This window comes from Electrophorus electricus, chromosome 11 (assembly GCF_013358815.1).
Source record: "Electrophorus electricus isolate fEleEle1 chromosome 11, fEleEle1.pri, whole genome shotgun sequence".
NCBI lineage: Eukaryota > Metazoa > Chordata > Actinopteri > Gymnotiformes > Gymnotidae > Electrophorus > Electrophorus electricus.
Window position 1 is genome coordinate 12305536 of NC_049545.1, and position 24614 is coordinate 12330149.

Here is a 24614-nt window from a genome sequence, read left to right on the forward strand (position 1 = left end):
ACAGTGTCAGTTTTTAGCCTTTTCAGGAAAAAAAATAAATTATATATATATATATATATATATATATATATATATATATATATATATATATATATATATATATATATATATATATATATATATATATATATGTTTTTAAAGCTAGTGGGCCAGAGGCACTACCGTCGTCGAAACTTGTTCATCTGGTTTGAACCTACAGGTTTCTTAACATAGAAAGAAAGAGAGAGAGAAAGGACCAGTGCCTTCCAGAAAAAATGAACATTAATAATAATAATTCGTAAACATAAATCCTATATGAAATAATTCATGTTCATCGCTTTAGTCGAAGTTTGAAGAACTTTATTTTCTCAACCGAAACAGGAGCTTTACCAAATATGGTTAAGAGGACACGATACAAGTTTGAGATAGGACAGGCCCCGCCCATATCCGGGTCTTCTTCTCACGTCACATCACTGCACAGGTATAACTTGCCACCTGCAGCGAGTTGATGTTAGTTGAGTGCAGGAGCCAGGTCAGGATATATATTGGTGTGCTTTTAGTTGGGAGTAAACTCGACGTAGATTTGTGTGAAAAACCTGATCTGGATTATAACTTTTACAATTTCTAATCCTTTCTTTTTGAAGAGTTTGGAAGAAAGGTTTTTGTGGGGTTTTTTTTTTTTTTTTTTTTGGCTTTGAGTTCTTCTGAGACGTTTTTGTGTTTGGGTCTGGTTTCTACGATGAAAACCATACTTGCGTTGTGTCTTCTGGCGTTTGTCGTCGGCGCTTCGGCACAAGGTGAGTGCCTTTTACATAAATCACTCTTTAGGGCTGAGCTGTAAAATTGGCTTTGCATTTTAAGTTGTCAACTGTGGCTTGCGTTTAGTTTATTCAACTGGGATGTCTTGGGTCCCCAGCTACTGTCCCAATAAGAGAATTGGTTGTCGTTGGACGGTAGTTATTTGATGTATTTGGCGCAGGAAGCAAGCGCTTGTAAACGACTTGGGGAGGGGAGCCCCCTCCCGCTTGCGCTGCACTCTTCCTCCCCCTCCCGTGGAACACCTATTGGCTAAACACTCGGGCCACACCCATGTCTGCTCAAAACAGAGGCTCCTATAGTGTTTTCATCTCCAGCGGGAAACATTGCGAAAAATGTATAATTCTACTGTACATTCTCTAACTTTGTTAACCTTAATCCTCCAGACACGTGCAGAACCATGAAATGGGCCACCTGTGACGGAACTCCACCAACGTGTAGTATAGCTATTGATAATGGAGATAAACAGATTCTGAACTGCAATAATCGTAAGTTCCTGATGTTTTTGTTTAATCTGTATCTGAAGACGATGTCAACATAAGTCCATGGGGAGTGTTCGCAACTTGGTCTTTGTAGCGGAAATGGAGATGAAACGTATACGGGGTAGGCAGCTAACACTTGCCTTCTCTTTGCAGTGGTTCCCAAGTGCTTCCTCATGAAAGCAGAGATGTACCTCGCCAGGAATAACCTGGAGACAAGATCAATCGGTGGCAAGCCAGTTGAGACTGCGTTTGTGGATAATGACGGCATTTACGACCCCGAGTGCGAGGCTGACGGTCGTTTCAAGGCTATCCAGTGCAACAAGACCGACACCTGTTGGTGTGTTAACAGCGCAGGTGTCCGCAGGAGCGATAAAGGCGACAAGAACATGAAATGTGAACCAGTGGAGACCTAGTGAGTGCCTTTGCCGTCCTAGTCTTCCATATGTAACTCCCATGTTGCTGTCGGTACTTGGTACTCTGTACCTGTCTGCAGTTAAGATGGTATGTTCTGTGTTTTAAAAAAAACAAAACCAACTCTTGGTACAGCTTGGCTAATGATGCATCTTGTTTCTCTAGCTGGGTCCGTCTCCAGCTGAAGCATAAAGAAGCTGGCACTTTTGATTCCAACGTACTGAAGACGTATGTAATCAGCCTTTTTAGGTTAACCTGTAGTAGCAAGTTGTCCAAGAGGATTTAAGTGACTTCAGTCTGTTGTGCTAGACTAACTTGCTATTATGTATACCGCAGGGGGATTTCAAATACCATGCAGAGTCGTTATGGCCTGTCTCCTACATTTGTGAAGCAAGTTCAGGTAAGGACCACTTTAGACCACTTAATTAATTTATTTTTTCTATTAGTGTGGTAGTCCTGCAGGTCATAATGGTGGGTTTCCCCCCCTTCCCCAGTATGATGCCGATGCTCATTTGATTGTTGTGGATGTTGAGAAGGATAAGCAAGACCGTGGTACAGATCTGTCCCGTATGGCATACTATATGGAGAAAGATGTAAGTTTCTAAAGATGCAATTTTCAGCTTTTGTGCCTGATCATGTGGGATTACATGTTTGTTGGATTCGCGTGATGCTGAGCTATATGCTTTTATTTCTAGGTCAAAGTCCTGCCCCTCTTCAAAGACCAAACGCCCTTTCAAGTCAAGGTTGGCAATACCAACCTGACCATGGATAGCATCCTGGTGTACTATGTCGATGAAGTCGCCCCTACGTTCACGATGCAGAAACTGACTGGAGGCATCATTGCGGTCATTGTTGTGGTTATCCTTGCAGTGGTCACTGGTCTCCTTGTTCTGGTCAGTATATCCATCTGCCTACATAAGCTGGATCTGAAAAGGCATTTGTTGCCATGACATGACTTTTAATGGAATTAAATTCTCTCTGCAGTTCTTTGTTAGGAAGCGGGACAAGGCCCAGTACACCAAAGCACAGGTGGGTAGTTTACTCTGAAACATCCAAGTGCAAGATGCTTCCTGATGCACATCTAGTGTTGTGGCTCCTCCCCACCCCTTATAACTGGTTCATTTGTTCTGTTTGCTCTGCAGGCCAGAGAGATGGAGAACATGTCATAAAAGCTGCCATGAAACCAATGCTGTTTGTCTTCACACTGGGGCATTGTGTAGGCGTCTACTGTATATTGTTTGGCTTTTAAGCTTTTTTTTTTTTTTAAGGGGTTCAGAAAGTGCCTGTTACATGTTCCGTGAAGTTGTTTTTAAACAAAAATGGATCTCTAGTTACCCTTAAGCTGTGTTTAAGCATGCAGTCAAGACTGTCCCAATCAGGTTAGATGGCAATCTAAGGAAGAATAGCCATGTCTAAACATGGCCATGTTGTCTATTTAATGAAATCTGACTAGTGTTTTTGGTGGAATTAATATGTACAGTTTGTGTTTTTAATAAAAGTTTCTCTACCAGTGATGTCTCATGTAAGATTATCTGGTGTCTTGGTTTTGAATGTCTGAACCAGTCAGCACAGCCTTGTGACATGTAGGGTGATAGTCATACCAAGGGTGTGTACACCTTTTAAAAAGGTGTTTGTCTTTAGTTTAAAAAAAAAAAACATTTCATAATGGTCCAGTTCTAAATTAACCACACTACTTCAACCAGTTTTTTTTTCATTAAAGCAGTTTTACACTGGAATTCATGACTGGATTTATGGCATTATTCTCACCTGTGTTGCAATAAATGTAGGTGAGGGTGAGCACTGCTTCAGGTATTTACTCTGTGGAAAAGCATTGTGTCTTGGGGGAGGGTGGAGCCTCTGCCCTGTTGATACTGCTTGCTTTGAATGTCCTCGGGGACTTTCATATGCTAACCACTCTTTACTGAGCAATTCTCTTGCTTGCATACGTACTTTGTGCTGTTTTTCCTCATTAGGTTGTTTAAATGTTGTCATAATCAACCACCTCCAGTGCTTTTATGGCTTTCACTTGTTTAATTAAATGGAAGTCATTTTCTGGACATTGTTTAACTAGTTTTAGATTGAAAAGGGTGCCTGGTAAATCTCCACTGGCAATGTAATCCAATACATGACTTAAGCCTGAGTCCAAAAAACCAGCTGTACAGGTTTGAGTCTCCCCCTCCTTTCCCACACTGGCTGCTCTGTTTCTTCAACACAATGGCTCCCCCCCCCATGTGCTTCTGTCATTTCCTAGCATAGACTTGTAATTGGACACCTTCCATATTAGGTGCACATTTGCCTATAACTACATGTACTAGTTCCACCTAAATCCTACTTGGAAGTGTATTTTCCAAATAGTCTGTTTCAATGTCTCAGAAAAATCAGTGTTTGCTGTCCTGCAGTTAGTATTCTACATTCTTCTTTTCTTTTTGTCTAGGGAGGATGGTGTCATCAGCACAACACATTACCTAGACACAAGAGCTTACGTTAGAAACACGGGCACAATATTTGCATTTCCCTCCAGTTCAGGCAACCAGGGAATGTCTGTGGCTGCCATGCCTGTTCTCATGGAGGTGGCGGCACATTCTTTTTAATGAACCTTTAATTCTGCATTCAAAAGTCACCATGGTCCTCCTCAGCCTGAATGTTCTGTCAAGAGACCTGTATTCACAGAATACATCTTCAGGACTGATTTTTAGCAAGGACCTGTTTTATATTAATACATGAAAGAACTTTATGACATTATGATGGTATATTAAATGCTTTCCCTATATTTCACGGTACATATTTCTTCAGAAACTTTATATAAACTCAGAACATGTAGGTGTACATTCAGAAACCACTGCAAAAATACTGCCATGCAGTTCGTGTTTGCTGTTCTCCGACTCCTGCTCTGTGGTCAGTTTATCACCATAGGATATTTTTACATCTCTCAGTCCCGCACTGCCAACGATTGGCAAAAACAACACTATTGAGTCCACACTCAAATAGCACCTGGTAAATGGGTTGAGAGTAACTGACAAATTGTTTACAGCCACAGATACATTCAGAAACTGTGAATGTATGAGTGAGTGTCCGAGTAGTCATAGTAAGTAATAAATTATAGTAAGTGGTGAGTAATATTAATTAAATACACTTTATTAAGAAAAATCATCACAGAAACAATACATGTGGATTAAGCCTGCATGACACTAATGCTTGTGGCTGGAACCAGGTTAGACCTGTCTGACAAGGATCAGTGCTACAGAAGGGGCTGTGGTATAGTCAGACACTCACAAACTGCTCTTTCTGCGTCTCAGTTTCAACCAAGTGACGTGACCAATTTCATTTTGAGGAATGTGTTAGCTTTTAACAAACACACACCTGAATGGCTAACTTGCTGGTAAAATTTAACTGGCTCCACAAAGCAGCAGCGAGCTTGATGTAGCCTCCTCAATATCCTTGATAATGCCAAACTGGCTTTCACATTGCTGCCCTGAGGTAAAGCCATAATATGGCCATTAATATACCTATATACACAATATATCCAGTCCTCCCAACTCTGTAATTTAACATCTCTCCAATTCCCTCAGTCCATGCAAATGTAAACAAATCGTTTGAATTCTGTTCCGTCACCAACTCCCCTCTGGCACTCAAATGTTTGTCTAAAAAGTTTAGAAGAGAAGCATGTTGCCAACTTCCTGCTTTACCTTCTCTAACTGTTTCACTTTTTTGTGGTGGCGGACACTTTGATGTTCTGAATTAACCAAATGGAACTATCAGTGCCTATAATTGTTGTTTCACACTCTAAATTGTGCCTTCTGTGGCGCACTTTTCATTTGTTTCCCAGCCATTTGTCTTTGTTGTTCTCTTTTTTCAATCTTTTCACAACACAGCCTGCAACCTTTGTGTCAGAGACTAGTTTGGACAGGTTTGGGCAGGTCACAGTTAGGCTTCTTGATACATGAAATGAGTAGTCACTCTCAGTGTGTATCCATGGCAATCCAAGGCGGTTCAACATAAAAAGCCAATCAGAAAGGACATTTACAGTGGTAGGAGGGACTGTGTAGTTGCTACTATCGACGATACCATGAAGCTGCTGGTGACTCAGTGAAACCGGAAAGGCGAATAGGAGCTTTCAGCTTTCATTTGTAGTTTCATCTGAGAAGGGGAAAAACAAAAAAACAAAAACAACAACAAAAAAACACCTTGCAAAACTACAAGGGTCTCTTCCAAGAGAAATAACTTAGGACATACGTTGATATCCATTTGTTCCGATAACCAGTTCATTGTTGAGCTTCCCTTGTAAGATTGTCTATGTAAGACACCAAATGATCACACACAACTTGTTTGGACAAATAACAAACATGGGAAATCAATGTTAAACCACTGAATGAAAGTGTTGCTTTGGTTTTAATTCAACTCAAATGCTACAAGATAACAACAAAATAAAATGATGTCGCATGTTAAACTGAGAGGAACCTGCCACTACCTGTTTTTAACTTGAGGTATAGTTAACACAAACATTTTCTCTTTCCTTTGTGATTCTTTACCACACAGTGATATTCTGACAGTCTAGATCTGCACAGAGAAACAATGCCAACAAACATTCATTCTGTAGAAATTCAGTAATCACTTTATAACCTGTCAAAATCAACTTTATCTACATGCTAACACTCATGGAATGACTTGCATTACTTTGAAAAAAACTTATACACCCCTCCGATGTACTGTTCAGCTTTAACATTTTCTAGGGTTTATTTGGGAGAAGAGTAAATAAATTACTTATTAATTTGGAATGTCCTCAGTTAGCGCAAACATGTCTCTGGACTATATCAGTCTTAAATCATGGAACACATAAATTGATTAGAATAATAGGATGGTCTTTGGTTAACGTTTGCATATATTTCTTTAAAATGAAATTTGCTTATGGTTGGTTGTGCAATGCTGGCTATGGCCGATGGACTATAACACCTAGGACTTCATTGTAGACCTCTGACATACATGACATGGATTAACACAGTGACTTCAGATGCTTTTTATATGGCAAGTACAATGAAAGGAAAGACCACAGGCCACATAAAGAAGTCTTGCACCTGTTCCTCTCCACTTTGAATATTAGTGCACGCCCGCCCTCAGCTCTAGGTCCTGCGGTAGTGTAGCAAATATCCACTAGGGGGAGCCTCAGAGCAGGGTGGGGGCTTTGCTGGGTCTGCAGCAGGCTGCAGGTGGGGAGTTGCTGCATGGCTCTCCGCAGTGAGGCTGGCCCAGCAGGAGGGCTGGGGCCGAGAGATGGTGCGCTGCTGACTTCTGCTGATGGGCACTGTTAATGTAGCCGGCCAGAAGCAGGGTCAACTCCAAGATCTGGCCAGCACGACACAGAAACACACACGCCTGAATCTTCCGCTTATGTTTGTACAGGTACAAGAACATCAAATAAAAATTTCTGCAGTAAGCAGGCCTATAACTTTGCAAACAATGACTCACTGAGCCATAGTGGATTTTAGCATGCAGATTTACTTTACGCAAACGGATAAGACGGGGTTTGAACTACCCCACCTTAGAAGGGTTCATGGAGAACAAATGCTTCCGAGTGAGCTTCTCCCTGGTCGGGCTGGTGCCGGAACTCTGAGCCACCACCAGCATGAAGTCTTGACGACAACCTCCAAACGTTAGAATTTTCCTAAAGGAGTAGGACACCAGGAGTTTCTAAACAATTGAAAAGGAAGGAAGGAAACATGGGTCTTTATAACGCAATAGGAATCACCAGGTAAGGGCAGCATATTTCAGAGAGGTGTTCTTACTATGGATGTGAACTCCAGCACACTCAGGCCTCCCTCGTGTACTGCCAGCCACACACGCGTGCTCTGCTGTGGAGAAGGGCTCAGGGGCTATAGGGAGGAAGCAAAGAAATACATATACACATACACACAATTTAAATGTGCCAAAAACTCCAATCTGCTGCCTGCTCATAACTGTGAGGGTGTGTCAGATCACATGACTGACAGCAACGTAAACAGCCCAGAAGAAGTGGTGTTGGTGAGTGACACAGCACGGAGGATCGGTGTGGTTAAGCTGTGTGTGTGAACCCTGAGAACAAGAGTCCCTTCCTCAGGAAAATAGACCACTATGAAACTTGTGAATAACAAGTCATACTTTGCCAGTTCATCATAAATTACTCAAAAAATCTATAGGTAAAAGTTTATAACCATAAACGAGCAGGTAGGTGCTTTAAGGATTTTCCACTGGTTGGACACTTGGACAGATTCTGACCCACAAAAATGTTCACATTTACCTCGGCCTCAAACAGCTTTGCTCCGAAGAAAGGCCACTTGCGGGCCACTGTCAGGTAGATGCGCACACACTCAGAGGAACCCCGGCCCCTCAGGGACGCCCAGCGGACCGAGAGCCTCTGACCCAACTGCCTGGTGAAACAAGCGAGCAAGAAATGGAGCAGCCACAAACATGAAGCTAAAATAAAACAAAACCCAGAGACTGCACTGATATTAAAGGAATACAGTAATGTTAAACACACAGTTGAATCTCTTGCTCTCACATATATATATCTATATCTATCTATCTATCTATCTAGATAGATAGATAGATAGATAGATAGATAGATAGATAGATATAAATGTGTATTGTAACTCTCTGCTCTGTGACCCAACAGCAACATGTCCAATGAAAATATGCCAAATGCGCTGTTGTATTCCATACAGAATATTATATTCTCCACAGAGATGTTTACCTAGTCTTAGAAGGTATTTTGTTCCTTTAAGATATACACATATTGAGATTTCTTGAAAGGCCAACCAAAATCAGGAATGCCAATTAGGGAGAGATCCTCACAAACTCCTGGAAAATGTGTTATGTTACAGCATTTAGCAGATGCTTTTATGGGAAGTGATTTACAATTGTGACTGGATACTATTTGAGCAGTTGAGCGTTAAGGGCCTTGCTCAGGGGCCCAACAGTCGCAACGTGGTGGCAATTGGGGCCTTTATAAAGAGATTGTTATTAGAATGGTAATTTCTGAAAAACTAATTTCTGAATTGTCTCTCCATCCACACTGTCTTGCTATATACATCAATAGAACTTTTGAGAATTTCATAAAGTGCTATTCATTACAGTGACACACGGATATTGTGATTCCGTCACAACGTTCAGAGATGTCCCAGATCACATGCTGAGTTGCATGGAAAAGGGATTACCCCTGGGTTAGAGCACGTGAGCCAGAGCATGTTAGCATGTAGAGTTGGGAAGAAGGCCAAAATAACTTGGCACTGTGCTGTTCCAGTAGTAAAAGCGTTATGTCCTACCATTTTGGCTTTCTCGCCAGCTCCACACACTGCACTGCCCACGGTCAAATGCAGAAATGCATCACTACCTTCGACATTCAATCAAGGGCAGAGTGCTAACAGAACTCCTGGTGTAGTGAGATTTGTTTTTTTAATAATTCATTTGACTGCAACAGTGCTGCTTTTGTGGAGCTCTTGGTAACCCGGACCCACGGGTGTTTACCTCAGCTGCTCCTCTGTGCAGGCTCTTCTGTAGTGCTTGGGGTAGAAGTGCTCAAGAACCTGCTTCAGAGTCTGCTTAGATTTAGCCTGCGCGGAGCCTGCAGCAGCCGCGCTGGGGAACGGCTTTTCAAAGTCACCAAACTCCACCTGCGGGGCGCAGGAAGGCCACATTAGCCAGACCCAGGGACATTTGGCTACAGTTCAAGTCTAAAATCGCAACTTTAATCGACTTTAACCCATTCTTAATCCGAGCTTAATTCTTGATTTGAATTCTGTTCATGCTGGGACACAGCCATGCAAATGATAGCAAAACGAGTTGAAACTGGTTAGGCAACGCAGGCGAAAGCGAATCATGGCTTAAGCATGCGGCCCTGCTGGTTTGGGGCTGAACGGACTCCCTCTGAGCCTGCGGCACACCTGAGCGAGCAGAGCGGACATCTCTAAGGCGAGCTCTTTGTTCACTGGGAAGTGACCGGCGGCAATCTCTTCATTTGTCTGGTATGCCAAGAGAAGGCGCTCTCTCTCCGTCTCTCCTCTCAGCTGCTGGGAGAAGTAAAACCTAGGTAGAGGGAGGAGGAGAAACAGATGGAAACAGAGAGAGAGAGAGAGAGAGAGAGAGAGAAGGGGAAGAGAGTAATGGAGAATGCTGAGGTGTTGCGTACAGTAGCATCTTCCTCAGCTGAGGTTCTCAGGGTCTTTTTCTGGGCTACCTGTTCTTGTACGTCAGTTTCACTGTCCGGGCATTCTCCCATTTGCCCGTGTGCAGCTCCTTACAGGCTTGTTCCCATTTAGCTATGATGTCACAGATCTGCGGAAGTGGGCACAACTACCTTTCAGATGACAGAAGGAAGCTGTCTCTCTCTTGGCTTCATTTCATGATGTCGTGACAGGAGATTAGGGGTGTATTCAGTGTGCTGAATGTCTCTTATTGTCAAGACAGGAGACAAGATGCTTGACAAGAAGGTGATTAGAAACGTACTTAACCCACTGAATGTCTATAACTGTCAGTGATTTGTCGTTCCTGCTAGAGGTGCCGCTTTTGTGGCATTGCTCGTGACAGTGTGCTGGAGGCGTGAGCCTCAGTGGGGGCTCCGACCTTAAGGCTGCCATGCAGGTAGTGTTCTATGTTTCGGCCGGTGGGGTCATCCGAGTAGAGGCTGAAGCCGGACTGGCCGGTCTTCCTCATGCCCGTGTCCTGGTTCAGGCGACTCTGGAACTCTTCCACCGTGGTGGAAGCATCAAAACCAACGACCTGCCAATAGAACGCACGTGCACACACAGACACATGCAAACACACACACACACACACACACACACACACACACACACACACACACACACACACACAGCATTGTTAGACAGACCTTTCCACGGCTGCGCGGTTCTCCAGGGTGCATCCTCCGCCCTGCGGACCTGGTAGGTGCTGTTGAGGAAGTGCACGGGCAGACTGAAGGGCAGGGAGTGGTGGTACGGGTTCCTCAGCAGGATGGACAGGATCTCCATGCGGGAGGGCCGAGCCTGCCGTTCGCCCCTCTGCTGGGTCCGCTCCACTGAGCGCTGGCAGTAGATGGCGTACTTCCCCGCCTCTGTCCTGCGGGCAGATAGGCCCGGGTGTCATTTTTCATGCTCGTCAGTCACGGTGTACGTACGCAAGGCCCTGCGCGCCTGCTCATGGACGCTGTGCCCAGGCTCACCTAGCGTCTGCGTGCTTTTCGAGGTGACACCCAAGAAGCCACAGAATGGGGTGCTGAGGCAGGAAGAGCCCCACGCACAACGCCAGGAACTGCCAACCCTGCGGAGGCGAAGGTACACAGAACTGTAACTCACTTCAGCTGAGACGCAATCCCAAGCAGCATCCACCAGCCACCCTCTGGTGGAGGAACACATTAATGCTCCCCATGGTGATGGTTCACAGGTGTAAACAAAGCAAAAAGAGGCCCTCCCAGCTGAGTCACTGCCGTTATTCTCGTGTTGCTCTCCGGTGAATCGCCGAACAGACAAAAACAAAAATAACAATATATCTCCTAACAATACTTGTCCTTCGGATTGTTTTACTGTTTGTCTTATTGTTGAATTTGTCCTGCCTTCTTGGATGCAGGCTATTTCGTCTCTGTGTGTTTTGCATGTGGTTTGGGATGACAAGAAAGCTGGCCATGACAGTGAATGCACCAGACACATATAGGGATCATTTGTCATACCAGACGTAGGCAGAATGACCGAATACTGAAGCAACAACTGTAAAAATGTATTCGAAAATGCTTATACAAAACATTTCTTTATTCCAAACATTTCAACATAATTAAAAATGAATGGGAGAATTCCACACAACTCTTTATCTGTCTGTGTGTGTGTGTGTGTCTGTGTGTGTGTGTGTGTGTGTGTGTGTGTGTGAGTGAGAGAGAAGGGCTGGAGATCAACCTTACCTGTAGTGGGCTCGGCTGGCCATGAGAATGCCTCATGCGTGTCTGTTTGATGAGCTGGCAGTAAATCTCGTTCTGTAGCTCGGGGTGTGTGAGACAAACCTGCAGTGCACACTGGGCCAGTGTCACATGGTAGTCTATGGCTGGCGTGTCAATGGCCACGTTAATGAAGAGCTGACAGGTCTACAGGAGAGGCACGGTATGGAAATGAATAGGGGAGCAGAGCTGAAAGGTTCCAACAAGACACTGAATATAGGTGAGAGCTTGTGACAACCAAGTGTTTTTTCCATAGTTGGTCCATGGAATCTACACTCACCACCCACTTTAGTAGAAACACACACCTTGGACCCACACTGCATTTGAACAGATCTTATAGGTGCATTTGGTAAATTTACAATTACATGCTATAGTCCATCTATTACCATTCACAACCTGTCAATCACTCTATAGCCTACCCATTACTGGTCAGTTTCTCAGCACAGGACCACTGGTGACCAGATACATTTCTAAAAACAGTATCGACACTGACCAGAATTGGGTATTATTTTAATTATATGTATTTGAAATACATATCAGATTTTTTGTATTTTGTAGATACCTTTTGGGATCTATATTTCTATATCTGAAAATGTTAAAACATACTGTAGAATCTAACCCTTCTAAAAACAAATGCTCTCTCACACAGTCTACAGTGTGGAAGAAGCCCGTCACTGAGCCTCTCTCATCCCGGTCTCACTCGCGAGAAAAAGGAAGCACAGGAGGGATAGACAGACTGCTTGGCCAACTGTCTAGCAGCACAGAGACGCAGTAGCGTCCCCCGAGGCTTGTACCTTCCTCCAGGCTGTAGAAACACAGACAGCTGGAACATACTGAGCAGTTTTTCACTTTTCCCCCTTTTAACAGCTTACAGCAGCTTGATTTGTCAATTTCATTTTTCAGATCATCATCATCAGGTTCAATCATGCAATCAAAGAAAGCATTTCTCTTAACAAGCAATTTACAGCCCATAGAGTTTTGCTGAGCACATTGCTGAGTATGTAGGACAAACCTGATCAATATCCTCTCTATTATTTTTATTACTTCTGTCAACATTATTTCTAGTTGGATTTGACACATTTGGAAAGGACGCGTCTAGCCAGGTAACCCCCAGGCCCTGGGAGGGGTAGCTTTTGCAATATTGTGACACTTTTCTGTACAGTAACCTTGAGTTTGAGAAAGGTGCTGGATAAATTCAAAAATAGTTTCTTTTGCTGCTGTTTTCTGTTTTTCTTTCTTTCTTTATGACAGCAGAACTGTCCGAGATGGAGAGAGATGGGAGTGGGTGGGGAAACGAAGAATTAAACCGAAACAGACACAGCAGGAGTGGGGGGCTACAGTGACAGGGGTCTGGGGACCTGTCCACACCTGATGATGATAACAACAGAAACACCAAACACCAACAAGACCGAACAAACTAAAGAGCAACTGGTATCGGCTCAGCAAAGACCTAGGACAAAACATGCAAAACAAGACCAGAAACAGAACCAGAACAGACACCAGGGTTAAATCTGTTGGCATTTCAGGGATAAGAAATACCAACAGATTTAGTTTTTTGATCTAAAATACCAGAAACAGAATCAGACAGAAACAGAATTTGACATTTCCCTAAATGAACAAGACTGGAGCAAGTAACAGTCATGACAACCAGAAGCTTTCTAAGCCTTCCAATTACAGGACTCTTACGCTAAACTATATCAGACCAGAACATTACTTGTCAATATCTCCTCTGGGTCCCAGTAATTATTTGAGCACGAGCCTTGCCAATGCCATCGCCTCAAAACCCCAAGAAAAGTGACAGCCACCAAGTAGGGAACTTTGTATGCCAACTGTTGGGATGCCAGTCATATGGGATGGAGAGGCAGGGTTTGTTGGTAGGATAGCAGCTTATAGGTTTTGGCGCCAAAAAAGTTCACTTTAAATACTCTGACGGAGTTGTTCGACCACAACTTGACAGAGTGGTATGACAATGTAATTTTTATTTATTTATTTTTAAAACAGAATGGCCTCAGGCTCTTAATTCAATCCATGCAGAACAGACAGTGTTTCTGAACTGACTTCTTAGTTTACACTGCGCAGGATTAGTAATAAATAAATGATAAATAAATAAAGAACTATTTCTGAAGAAGTGTGCAGTGAGTGTATAATGGACACAACGCGCAGCATGACAGGCGTTGTACTGACCTTAAAAAGTTTAATAGCTTCGGTCTGCAAGGCCTGGGAGGGCAGGGAGGTGAGAGGCGATGTCAGGCCGTCCTTACTGAAGCAAAGCGTGGGATGCCTCCACACCCGAGAGCCTGCGGAGAGCGAGGGAAACCTCAACAAAGGCCAAGCGCCTAAACCCTCCCTTGGATGTGCTTCCTCTTTACATGAGGTGATGAAGTTAATATCTCTGGAACTGGGCCTGGTTAAATAAACAACCCTGGAAATTCCAGTAAGACTCGAACTGAAAGAAGGTAAGGAGCTCGTCACCGTTCTGATGTCACTGTGATAGCAAACTCAGACACTACCTGGGTCCCCATCCACGAGGAGCAGCTCGCTAAGCAGCTGCTCAAACTCAGTTCCCACCTGTCCAAGGCGAGCGCCTGCTGCCACGCACAGGTGATACAGCCACGCGACCTGCAGGATACGTACAGAAGTGGATAAAAAACAAAACAAAACAAAAAAAACAAAAACAAAGCCTGCAGAAACTTGTCTTCCTAGATGCAACTGCCATTCTAACATCAGGAGCAAACACCTACGCCTGAAGCATTTATATCGAGTCATAAATACTAAAAAGGTCATATTCGGTCACGACCAGAACTACCATGCCGGAGTACCAAAACAGGGAGGGAGGACACCTTCTCATGCTGGGAGTCTGCGAGTAGGTAAGTGGGGACCTGGTTCAGGGCCTGTATGGAGATGGTAGAGACAGCAGACTGCCCACTCTTACTGTCCTCATCTGGGTCACATGACCGAGCCACTTCTTCCACACGCGCCTCCCACAGCCTGATCTGACCCAGGGGGAACTGAGGAAGAAAGTCCTTGATCAAACACCCACACCCACACCCTAACAAACATTCTGAAGGATGTTTCTCTGAGGACAACCATCCTCAGAATGTTTGGAATTCAAATACTAAGATATCTATACTTGCCAAGAGAACAAAACACCTAACATGATGCACGTTAGCAATCTTCACTAGGCAAAAGGAATTGGTTTAAGGAATACACAATTAAAAAAAAAAAGTGAATGCAGTGTTGTAAGCCTTCATATACACACACACACACACACACACACACACACACACACACACACACACACACACAGTGTTAGTGCTATGGGAACTGAGTTCACCTTGTCTTCCTGACATCTGAAGTAGCACAGTGTCTTTCCGATGAGCGCACACCACACACGCCTAGAATAGCCATGCTTTACCTGGGAGAGTCGGATACAAATTATTGTGATATTATACGATAATTGTACAATAATGCAGTAATCCCTTTAAGGAATGCTTGGCCAAAGATGCTAAAAGACTCATTTCAAGCATCACAGAGCTTTATTATTATTATTAATAAATATATGTATTTAAGTAAAGCTAAACTCTGACACACATTCTCATTGTATATGTTCAAGAGTACAGTTATCCCATAATTCCATTATATTGCATTAAATACAAATGCCTTTGAAACCACAGTGTTCTTTAAGACAGTATATGTGTAAAGGCATTTATCCAGTCTAAACAAACACACTGATACTGTCTGGTCTCAACAGGACAACCATCCTCAGAATGTTGGGAATTCAAATACTAAGCTGCCTATGCCTGCCAGGAGAACAAAACACCTCACGGAGCATGAGGCACGTTAGCAATCCTCACTAGGCATCTTGAACTGGTGTAAGGAATACACAGTTAAGAAGTAAATACTGTGTTGTACCATTTCTGCAATCTTATAGGCCTCAGTATGGCCAACAGTGCAATTCATCAGAATAAATTTCATGTATCCCATAACAGTTAGAGAAAAAACAGAAATGAGATTATTGTTGCATTTGTTAAAAATATGCATTAAAAGGATGTTAATCCTTCTCTCTTTCTCCCCCTTTTTAAATGGTCCTAACGGAGACGCATCTTCCCATCCATCCCCTAGCCTTCATACTGCAAAAACCTCAGCGCCACGTGCAGTTTGTATTTACTGAAAGGTTTCAAACATTTACCCTGACTCGTGTTCTTGTGAGGATGCACTCTGGGCCTTTTATTTCCCTCCCACTTGGGATGTGGATTTGTGAAGCATTTCTGGTGCAATTCATCCTTCTTTTTGTTTATTAACACATGTGATGCAATCTGAGTGCCAAAAGATTTTGATCTCAGGATATCAAATGTAGTCACGAGATAAGATTATTGTGAACAGGTTTCTGTTTTGTATGACTTCTCAACCAGGTGCTATGTAATTTCTAACGTTATTTTTGGCAACATTTTAAAAAGATGACTCCATGAACAGTGTTTTAATCAATATATTACATCAAAGTGCCACTGGTTATGTACTGTAGGGGACCAGTGTTCTGAAACTCTGTGGCAGTTAATGGGTTAAAACATAATCCAAAAGTAATGGAAACAAATTTTATTATATTACTTTAATGTTGTAATCCATTGGATTAGGATACAGATACATCTTTTATTAAGTAATCAGTAATCTGTAATGTAATACATTTTAAAAGTAACCCTCCCACGCCTGCAAGTTACTGAGCTGACACATGACTAGCCCCCAACAATTTCTTACTATAAACATGACCTGCATTTGTAACATTTCCTTACTAATCAGTATGTGAAGGTCAGTTTCACTGTGTTACAACCGTATTTACTAGACTAGCAAAGAAAACCTTAAGAAAAGGGCTTAAGAAAAGACCATTTTCTTACATATCAATCTGATTCTTATATTATTAAGGGAGAATAATGCAGTTATATAATGGTCTTCTTGTAATTCATTATATTGTAACCGATTGCCACCAGTAGCTCAGTGAAACAAAGACAAGCAAATATGACAAACATTTATTAGTCAGTGAGCTAAAGGCTACTGGCACGTCAGAAATAGAGACAGAAACATGGAAGGCAATGATGGAACACACACAGTTCGTTGTGTATGTAAGTGGACAGTGTTAGTTGTTTGGCTCTGTACTCCAGCACGTTACGCTTTACTGCCCTACGCCAAGTGCTGCTCGTCACCTTGGCCAACTCTTTATACACCGTCTCAATCTTTTAAAAGGACCCAAAGAAATTGGACAAACGAACATAACTTTAAATAAAACTATGATTTGCTCTGGGATTCACAGATGTTACCAGAAAATGTCTTCACTGGTGGTCCCTTGCAAGGTGATTAATTTGGATATTTTTAGATTCTGCTTAAACAAATTCCCTAATGTAAAGCCTCAAGAAGCACAACTTGCTCAGTTTCCAGAGTAGTTTCAAATCATTTTAGGATGCTTTTTTGTTAAATGTTAAAAGAATTATTAAAAAAAAATGCTTTTAGAAATTAAACTCCACCTGATTGGGTTATTAATCCCATTTCGTGTTGAGAGCTAATGACCAGAAAGCTTGTAAATCTTAGAATCTAACTCGCCCGAACGTTGGGGGCGGTGCTGCGTTTCTGTGCATACTCGCTGTCCTCTGCAGTCGAACACATGAGCTGCACGCCACCGTGCCGTCTCAACACGCCAAGCAACATCCGGCATGGTTTCATCGACTCCCTCATGGACTATCCAGAGGATGACGGAGTTTGCGTGTTCAGTGGCAGGGAGAAGCGTTGCTTCCCGGGGCTGGACCATAAACGAGCGTGAGAGCGGAGGGCAGAGAGCCATTGACCAAGGAGCAGAAAACAGCAGGTGTTCTGCTGTCCAGCCTGGCGCCTCATCCTTTTGGCTCTCGCGCCACCCACCCTCGTCCGCATGTTTGACCGCAGGGGGGAGACGCGTCGCGCAGAAAGCGCTCGCGACGCACGACCCCCGGCCGATCCTCCGCAACATTCATCGGAGGATGCAGCAGCAAAACCTCACAAGGAGCGTGGTTTTTTTAAACCCCTCAGGGACCAATATAAAATGGAATTAACAGTCCAAATGTCGATGGGTGGTCTTTTTTTTTTTTTTGGAGATCACAGTCATTAACTACAGATCAAAGCATTTGACATAACAAAAAAAACAACCCCGGAGCCACTGAAACTACTGCACTGCTGAGCACATGACTGAATGCTCAAGCCAGATCAGCGACTCTCCCCGTCAGCGGCATTCCATTATTTTGACTGATACAAAACTCGCCACACAGTGGTTTAACAACATGCTTTGGCACCGTCATGCATCAAGGTGATACATCTGCTATTCCTCTTCATTGCTGTTGAGATCCTTCTCCATACTTCAGAACGCATCGTGCTGCTGTTGCTGGCATTCACATTTTACAGCCGTTGGTCATTGCTGGCAATCGAGTGAGTTTTCACTGACAGCGATACATGCCCCGTGCTATCGTACCACAAACAGGACACTCTACTTCAGGTCTTGAGCATATCTTCTCCACATTTGCTTGTTCCATGACTTTGGTAACCTTTGTGTCATCTGTCTATAAGACAGAAGGTTTTTATGTGCTTTTTCCCTCCAAACTGTAACTTTGCCTTTCTCTTCTTGAGGCTAATCTGCAATACAGGTATATCTGCCCCACTACCAGACGAGCTAAACATCTTCTGCGCTTGTTTTGAGACAATCAACTCCTTGGACTGTGACCAACTCCTGCTCGGTGGATTGTGATAACTGCACACTAACCATCTGTGCCTGATGTGCTCAGATCCTTCAGGAGGGTTCATTCACGCGAGGTATCTGGTCCTGAAGGCATCCGCGGCCGTGTCCTCGAAGCACGTGCCAAACAGCAGGTGGAGGCGTCCGCAGACATCTTTAATCTCTCCCGGAAACAGTCCGTCATTCTGGCGTGCTTTAGGTAAGCCACTACACTCCCAGTCCCTGAGAAGCCTGCCGTCACACATCTGAGCGAATGCCGCCCTGCAGCTCTGAAGCGCCTAGCGCAGACGGTAAAAGCCCACGTCTGTTCCTCCTGTCCGACCACCGCGGACCCCCGCAGATGTGCATATCGTGCAAACAGATCCGCGGACGGCGCCCGAGCTCTCCCGCACCTGGACGAGACAAACGGCTCCATAAGAACGCACCAGGACGACTAGAAGGCGAGACTATCGTGGATTACAGCAGGCCGCCAGGGGTTGTCACTCCTGCTACTGTGGGAAGAGTCAGCAGCATCACATTCCTTGGGGTGCACCTTTCCCACGACCCGGCCTGGTCCCTTCCTGTGACGGCTCAGGAAACTTGGATGACCCCCTAACATCCTAACTAATTTTTCCACCTGCACCATGGAGAACATCCTGACTCGGTGCGTCGCTGTGGGATTCTGCAGCAGCTCACACTGCGACCGTAGGGTCCTCTGGAGAGTCACGAGGACAGCAGTCTCCTGGCATTAAAGGACATCTTCCACCCTCGTAGGCTAAGCAAGGGCACCAAAGCCCCCACTGACTACAGCCACCCAGCACACGGACTGTTCAGTAGACTGCCTGCTGGCAGGTGATATCGCAGCGTTCAGTCCAGGACCGGCAGGCTGAAGGACAGTTTCTACCTGCAGGCTGTCAGGAACTAATGAAGTATAATACAGTCAGCAGCTGTCCTCCCACTCTTCCACCCATCCTCATGTCTCACTCTTCTATTCAAGCCTCACTCCCACTGTTATCCTCAGTGACACTCATGGACAATCATTTCCGTCACTGTGGGCACATTGTAGCATTATAAACGCACTACAATCATGGTACTGTTGAACTCCTGTTTCAATATACACTCTCAATATATTACCCTGTGCAATATATTATCCAATGGATTATATACTCCATAAACTTTATATTAATATTCTTCTGACACACTTGTATAACCATCTTGCACCTCCTTCTATTCATTTCAGTGCCCTGTGCCTACCGTCCCTAAACTCTGCACACAACAACCATCTATACAACTATTCTATTTATAGAATTTTTTGTTGGATTGTTATATATTGATATATGTATTTTGTATTTTCTCCTACTACCCGATACACACTTGTTACAGACTAATATCTAATGCATTCACTCGCTCATAAGCAGCACACATCCATGTGCCTTATATACTCCACGCTCACACACACAGGCCCCGTTATGTCCTCCCTTACGATTGTACTTGCACAGCTGCAGAGCACCTGAACCTCACGCAAGCGGTTCCATGTACAACCACCCTGACTTTCTGCGCACATGACAGACAAACACCTGAAACTTGAACTAACCATATTATTGATCTTTTTGTAAACCTGGGACACAATGTCCTTCCCTTTAGGGTATGCTTTTACAAAGCGATAGCGTCTCCAATAGGGCCCTTTTCTCCTAAATCAACAGTGCCTTTAAGTCATTGAGATTGTTATGAAGGAACCTGCCAGATTCCAGGAGACCACAGTAAGAACAATGTACTAAACAGTTAATGATGCACCTCCTGCTTTGGAGAGCAGACTCAGCATGGCCTGTTGTGTTCACAACGACGCCTCTTTGGTTCACCTCAGCTGCAGATATGTGGCCACTAATTAAAGCGGAACGTTTTCACTTTTAGTCATTTTTTTTCACTTCACACCCAGCACGCTGGAGCATGGAGTTAAAGCAACCACAAATGTGTCACTGTCAGTGTGTTGGGGAAGCACGCTTGGTTACGAACCTTTATCAGATGTCCCTGTATGGTGGGCCGGACGTTGGGCTGAGTGAAGAGAGGGCTGGCTGCTTTGACCCTGAGCACACACTGCAGGACCTTCAGCCACTCCTCCAGCAGGTTGGGGGAGTCTGCCTTCAGATTATACACACGCTTTCCCGTCATCAACTGAGGAGGTCCACGCACACACACACACACACACACACACACACACACACACACACACACACACACACACACGCGCGCATGCACGCACGCGCGCGCACACACACACACACACACACACACACACACACACACACACCTGATTTTGTGCTTAAGAACTATGGTTTGATATTTGAGAACAAAGGACTTGGATAAACATACACACACACATCCACACACACATACACACATCCACACACACACACATCCACACACACACACATCCACACACACACACATCCACACACACACACATCCACACACACACATCCACACACACACAGAAACCCCCAAGTACCTGAAGCATTTGTTTGGCTTCCCCACGGGAAATGGTGGTGGAAGCACTCAGCTCAATCTGACCCTGAGGTTTGCGGATGACATCGCTCTGTGATAAAAAGGAAACCCAATAATCCCAAAAACCACCCGCATCACTATTACTTTGCCCTCTGTTAAGTCCAGCGAGAGCCACTGGCTGCACCACTGACCGGTGACTTGTAGTACAACAACTCGCCGTCCTTCAGCACGAACCAGCTGCGCTTCCAGGTCTTCTTCCAGGTCTTGACCATCTTAAGCAGGTAGCCCGACTTTTCCATTGGTTCCTGGGCCACCATAACATTTGCTTTTGAGTGATCATGGCTGAATGCGAGCTGCAGTGCTGCGTGGGACATGTGAGTGCGCGCATCCTCTCTTACACTCTTGCTGCCGTCGCTGCTCGAGGAGGAGGAGGAGGTCTTAGGCAGCTTGTTCTCCGGCTCGGAGCATTCGGTGTCAGTGGAGTAGGCATCGGGAGGGATGGCGTAGTCACTCTCAGACGCCATGGAGGAGCGGGACATGGCTGGCCCAAGGAAAGCAAGAGGAAAAAAGGTGTCTGGTGAAGGGAGAAGCCTGGTGTGTCTATGTGTGTGTGTGTGTGTCTATGTGTGTGTGTGTATGTGTGTGTGTGTGTGTGTGTGTGTGTGTATATACGTGTACCTCTCCTGAGAGAGCGGGGGCTGTCATGGCTACTGCCTTTGCCCGAGACGTGCGAGTCACCCTCTTCCTCGACGGAGTTCCACTGACCCTCCTCCGAGCTCCCATCCTCCTCCGAGCTGGACAACTCCTCGGAAAACTGACCGCTGCTCAGCAACGTCGCCCTCTGCGGGGGAGAACACAGCAGTAAAGGCCCGCCCTCACCTCCCAGCCAACCGGAGGACAACGTCGGCCATCGCCCAAACCACGCCTACCCCCTTGACTGTAGTGTAGACGGGCGTGCTCATGTTCCTGTAGACGAGAGATGTGTAGAGCGTGAAGGCGGGGTGTGAGGACGGGTGGGAGGAGTCTAGACAAAGAGCACAGGACTGATATGAGCACAGGTACACATGCACACAGACAAAGCATCAGCACCCCCCTACTGGAGACAGGACACTGCACAGAGACGCATCAAAACCTGCCTACGCTGGCAGAGTGCAGGCACAGGCATACTCAGGCCTGTGAGAGGAGGTACAGAAGGAGCACATCTGCGATGAGGTGAAAGCCCGTTCTGGACTGTGGTGCCTGTTGCAAAATCGAAACGTTAAAGCTTACCTTTATTCGCTTCGTCTGCACACGACGTTTCCGACAGCCGGATTCCGGATTTGGCCACTGCGTATATTCTGCTCTCCTGAGTACAACGTCAAGGTAGTGGATGAATGCACAAAGAGAGGATGCAAGCAAGTGCACTCTCAGGCAAGAAAGAGAGAAAAAAAGAATTAAGCTCTAGCTGTTTGTAGAGATGTGTGTGTGTGCACGCAGGAGAGGTGTGGGTGTAGGGGACACCAACTCCGAACGCTGAAGTGTTATGGAGAGAAACAAAATCCCCAGCCACACTGAAAGTGACCCTAATGCTGAACAGAGCAGATTTTTGCATCCATGCTGCTCGGGATAAAAATCGGATGTGTACTTCAAAGACACCGCTCCCAGCCTGAGGTGTAAAGGAGGTGACGCTCACCCAGGAGGGAAACCTGTGCAGAGGCGGGGTGGGTGGCTTGCTCCCAGCTGCAGAAGCATCGGAGGTCTTCCCCCGTTCTGCCAGCGTGTTCAATGGCCCTACGGGCAGTGCGGGCTCGCCGGTCTCCATTTCCGGTTCCTGGTCCAGGTCGGTCTCCTGGGGCTTGAGCGGGCGGAGCATGCTGATGGCGTTGCGGCTCCTCCCGTGGGCCGCGTCGCTGCACGGTGGAGGCTGGCTCAGGTGCTTTTTGGCAAGAGCCATGTTAACACTGAAGGCATTCGGGGTGCGTAGGCGGGGCTGCTTGGGAGAGGCGGGCGTGCCCTCCTGGGAGGGCGTGGGACGTTTCGGGGTGGGTGCCGAGGTTAGGACAGGGCTGGGTGTGCTGGCCTTGTTGGAGGAGGTCAGAGAAGTGAGCCCGTGCGACCGGAAACGCCTGTTCAGCTCGTCCGAGGGGCCATCCTTGAGGTCGGCCATGTCATGACCTTTGGCCCTGCCTGTGCCGTCGGGGCCTGGGGTGCAGAAGGCGAGGCACTCGGCCCGCTGCAAGTCATCATCGAAGAGCGAGCTGCTGTCGTCGGAGGCGGTGAGGTAGGCTTCGCTGGCGGGGCGGCCGACTTCGGGACCTCCGCATCCACCCGCGGCGTCTGACGGGACAGAGGAGATGCCGCCAGGTGACGCATCCAAAGCCTCAACCTCCCCCTCCTCCTCTGACTCGTGCATTTTAGAAGCGGGACCCTCTGGACTCTGGAGCTTCATGCTGCAGTCTATGGAGAAGGAAGAAGGAAGCCTGGCTTACTGCACTCTTCATAGCTGCAATGACACGACTCTGGACATAATATTATCTCTCCAGCTAGTTTGATGCACTACGTTTGCAAAACGCAGCATGGATCACTGATCACGACTGGCAGCATGTCTGATGAGAAGCTTCTCACTCTCATTGTTTGGCTGTCTGTATAACCCCGCCCACATTGCCTTTCATTAAGAAGACACCAAGTGTGTATTGCGCAACAGCCTTGGCCGTGCGGTGGAAGGCTTTATAGTCACGGGGGCCTCCACCTTGGGCAGCCAGAATCACTTTGCCACAGCGCTTCATCTGGTAGCATTTCTGGCAAGACAACAAGCCTGGCTTGGCGGAATTCCCGACACAGACATGCTGCTTACCAGAAGCTACGTGAAAAGAGAAAAATCAGTGGAATGTCTGATGATGACATGCTTGTTTGACCTTTAATTTATGTTTTTCTGACTGAAATTGCCATTTTAGATATTTAAGAAACCTGAGTTTTAGTGACTACTAATACAAAATGTTGTGGCCTTTGAATCTTTTCATGAGATTCTGAATTATGAACATGTCTATTCCATACAATATGAACTCTCTACAGTTTAGTGTAAAATATTACCACTATGCTGAAGAACCTGCAGAAAAGCCTTTATTCCTGAAACCTCACCCAGGCTGTTCTACACTGACTAAACTGCAGGTTTAAATGTACACAGGACACAGGATTTCTCCCCCACTGTCTGTGAGAAGGTTTAGCGATGACTGGGTATGTTTGTACAGCTCATAATATATGTACATACAGGGTCTTGCAAAAGTATTCACCTCTTTAAAAGTACAAATTTACATAAACTGTACTAGGCAGTATTTCTTATCGCAAACCAATATGCTCTAAAAGTAAAAATTCAAACTCAAAATTATTTGTCACCTGACCTTTAAAAATATATAAATATATAAAATGAAAAATGCTGCATGCATGCATGCATGCATGAGTGTTCAACCCATACAGACCAGTACTAGGTAGCACACGTACAACTTTTATGGAAATAACAGCATTAAATCTGTTTGCCTGATTAAATCTGTTGGGACAAGTTTCTACCAGTTTTGCACTCTTTGTGGCAGCGATTGTCACCCATTTATGGTGCAATTTTCTGGAGAGCAGACTCAGCATGGCCTGTTGTGTTCACACCGACGCCTCTTTGGTTCACCTCAGCTGCACATATGTGGCCACTAATTAAAGCTGAAGGTTTTCACTTTTAGTAATAAAAAGTCACCTTTTGTTGTTTGACTGTTGGTGTGTT

At 45.2% G+C, this 24614-nt stretch overlaps 2 protein-coding genes across 3 annotated transcripts in view; one reads left to right on the forward strand and one right to left on the reverse strand.

Moving 5' to 3' along the window:
* Positions 1–479: 479 nt before the first annotated feature.
* On the forward strand, positions 480–3198 carry epcam (epithelial cell adhesion molecule). The gene is made up of 9 exons (XM_027002579.2): positions 480–776; positions 1182–1283; positions 1431–1689; positions 1854–1916; positions 2025–2088; positions 2183–2281; positions 2384–2581; positions 2673–2717; positions 2831–3198. The coding sequence occupies exons 1-9, from the start codon at positions 719–721 to the stop codon at positions 2855–2857; spliced, it is 915 nt and encodes a 304-aa protein (XP_026858380.2). The 5' UTR covers positions 480–718; the 3' UTR covers positions 2858–3198.
* Positions 3199–5544: 2346 nt separating this feature from the next.
* Positions 5545–24614, reverse strand: part of plekhh2 (pleckstrin homology domain containing, family H (with MyTH4 domain) member 2) — a 28796-nt gene continuing 9726 nt past the window's right edge. Inside the window, exons 8-30 of one of the 2 annotated variants that reach the window (XM_027002576.2) lie at positions 22542–23305; positions 22139–22214; positions 21799–21893; positions 21548–21710; positions 21268–21410; positions 21061–21174; positions 20874–20960; positions 20381–20539; positions 14975–15055; positions 14481–14648; positions 14151–14259; positions 13825–13937; positions 11608–11787; positions 10879–10976; positions 10598–10775; positions 10281–10436; positions 9895–9992; positions 9602–9743; positions 9186–9331; positions 7960–8089; positions 7469–7555; positions 7224–7373; positions 5545–7028 (exon numbers count right to left, since the gene is read on the reverse strand). In XM_027002576.2, the coding sequence (XP_026858377.2) occupies positions 6849–7028; positions 7224–7373; positions 7469–7555; positions 7960–8089; positions 9186–9331; positions 9602–9743; positions 9895–9992; positions 10281–10436; positions 10598–10775; positions 10879–10976; positions 11608–11787; positions 13825–13937; positions 14151–14259; positions 14481–14648; positions 14975–15055; positions 20381–20539; positions 20874–20960; positions 21061–21174; positions 21268–21410; positions 21548–21710; positions 21799–21893; positions 22139–22214; positions 22542–23305 (3617 nt within the window). In that variant the 3' untranslated portion in view covers positions 5545–6848. The remainder of the gene's footprint in view (positions 7029–7223; positions 7374–7468; positions 7556–7959; positions 8090–9185; positions 9332–9601; positions 9744–9894; positions 9993–10280; positions 10437–10597; positions 10776–10878; positions 10977–11607; positions 11788–13824; positions 13938–14150; positions 14260–14480; positions 14649–14974; positions 15056–20380; positions 20540–20873; positions 20961–21060; positions 21175–21267; positions 21411–21547; positions 21711–21798; positions 21894–22138; positions 22215–22541; positions 23306–24614) is intronic. The other variant, XM_027002575.2, reaches the window with a different exon arrangement.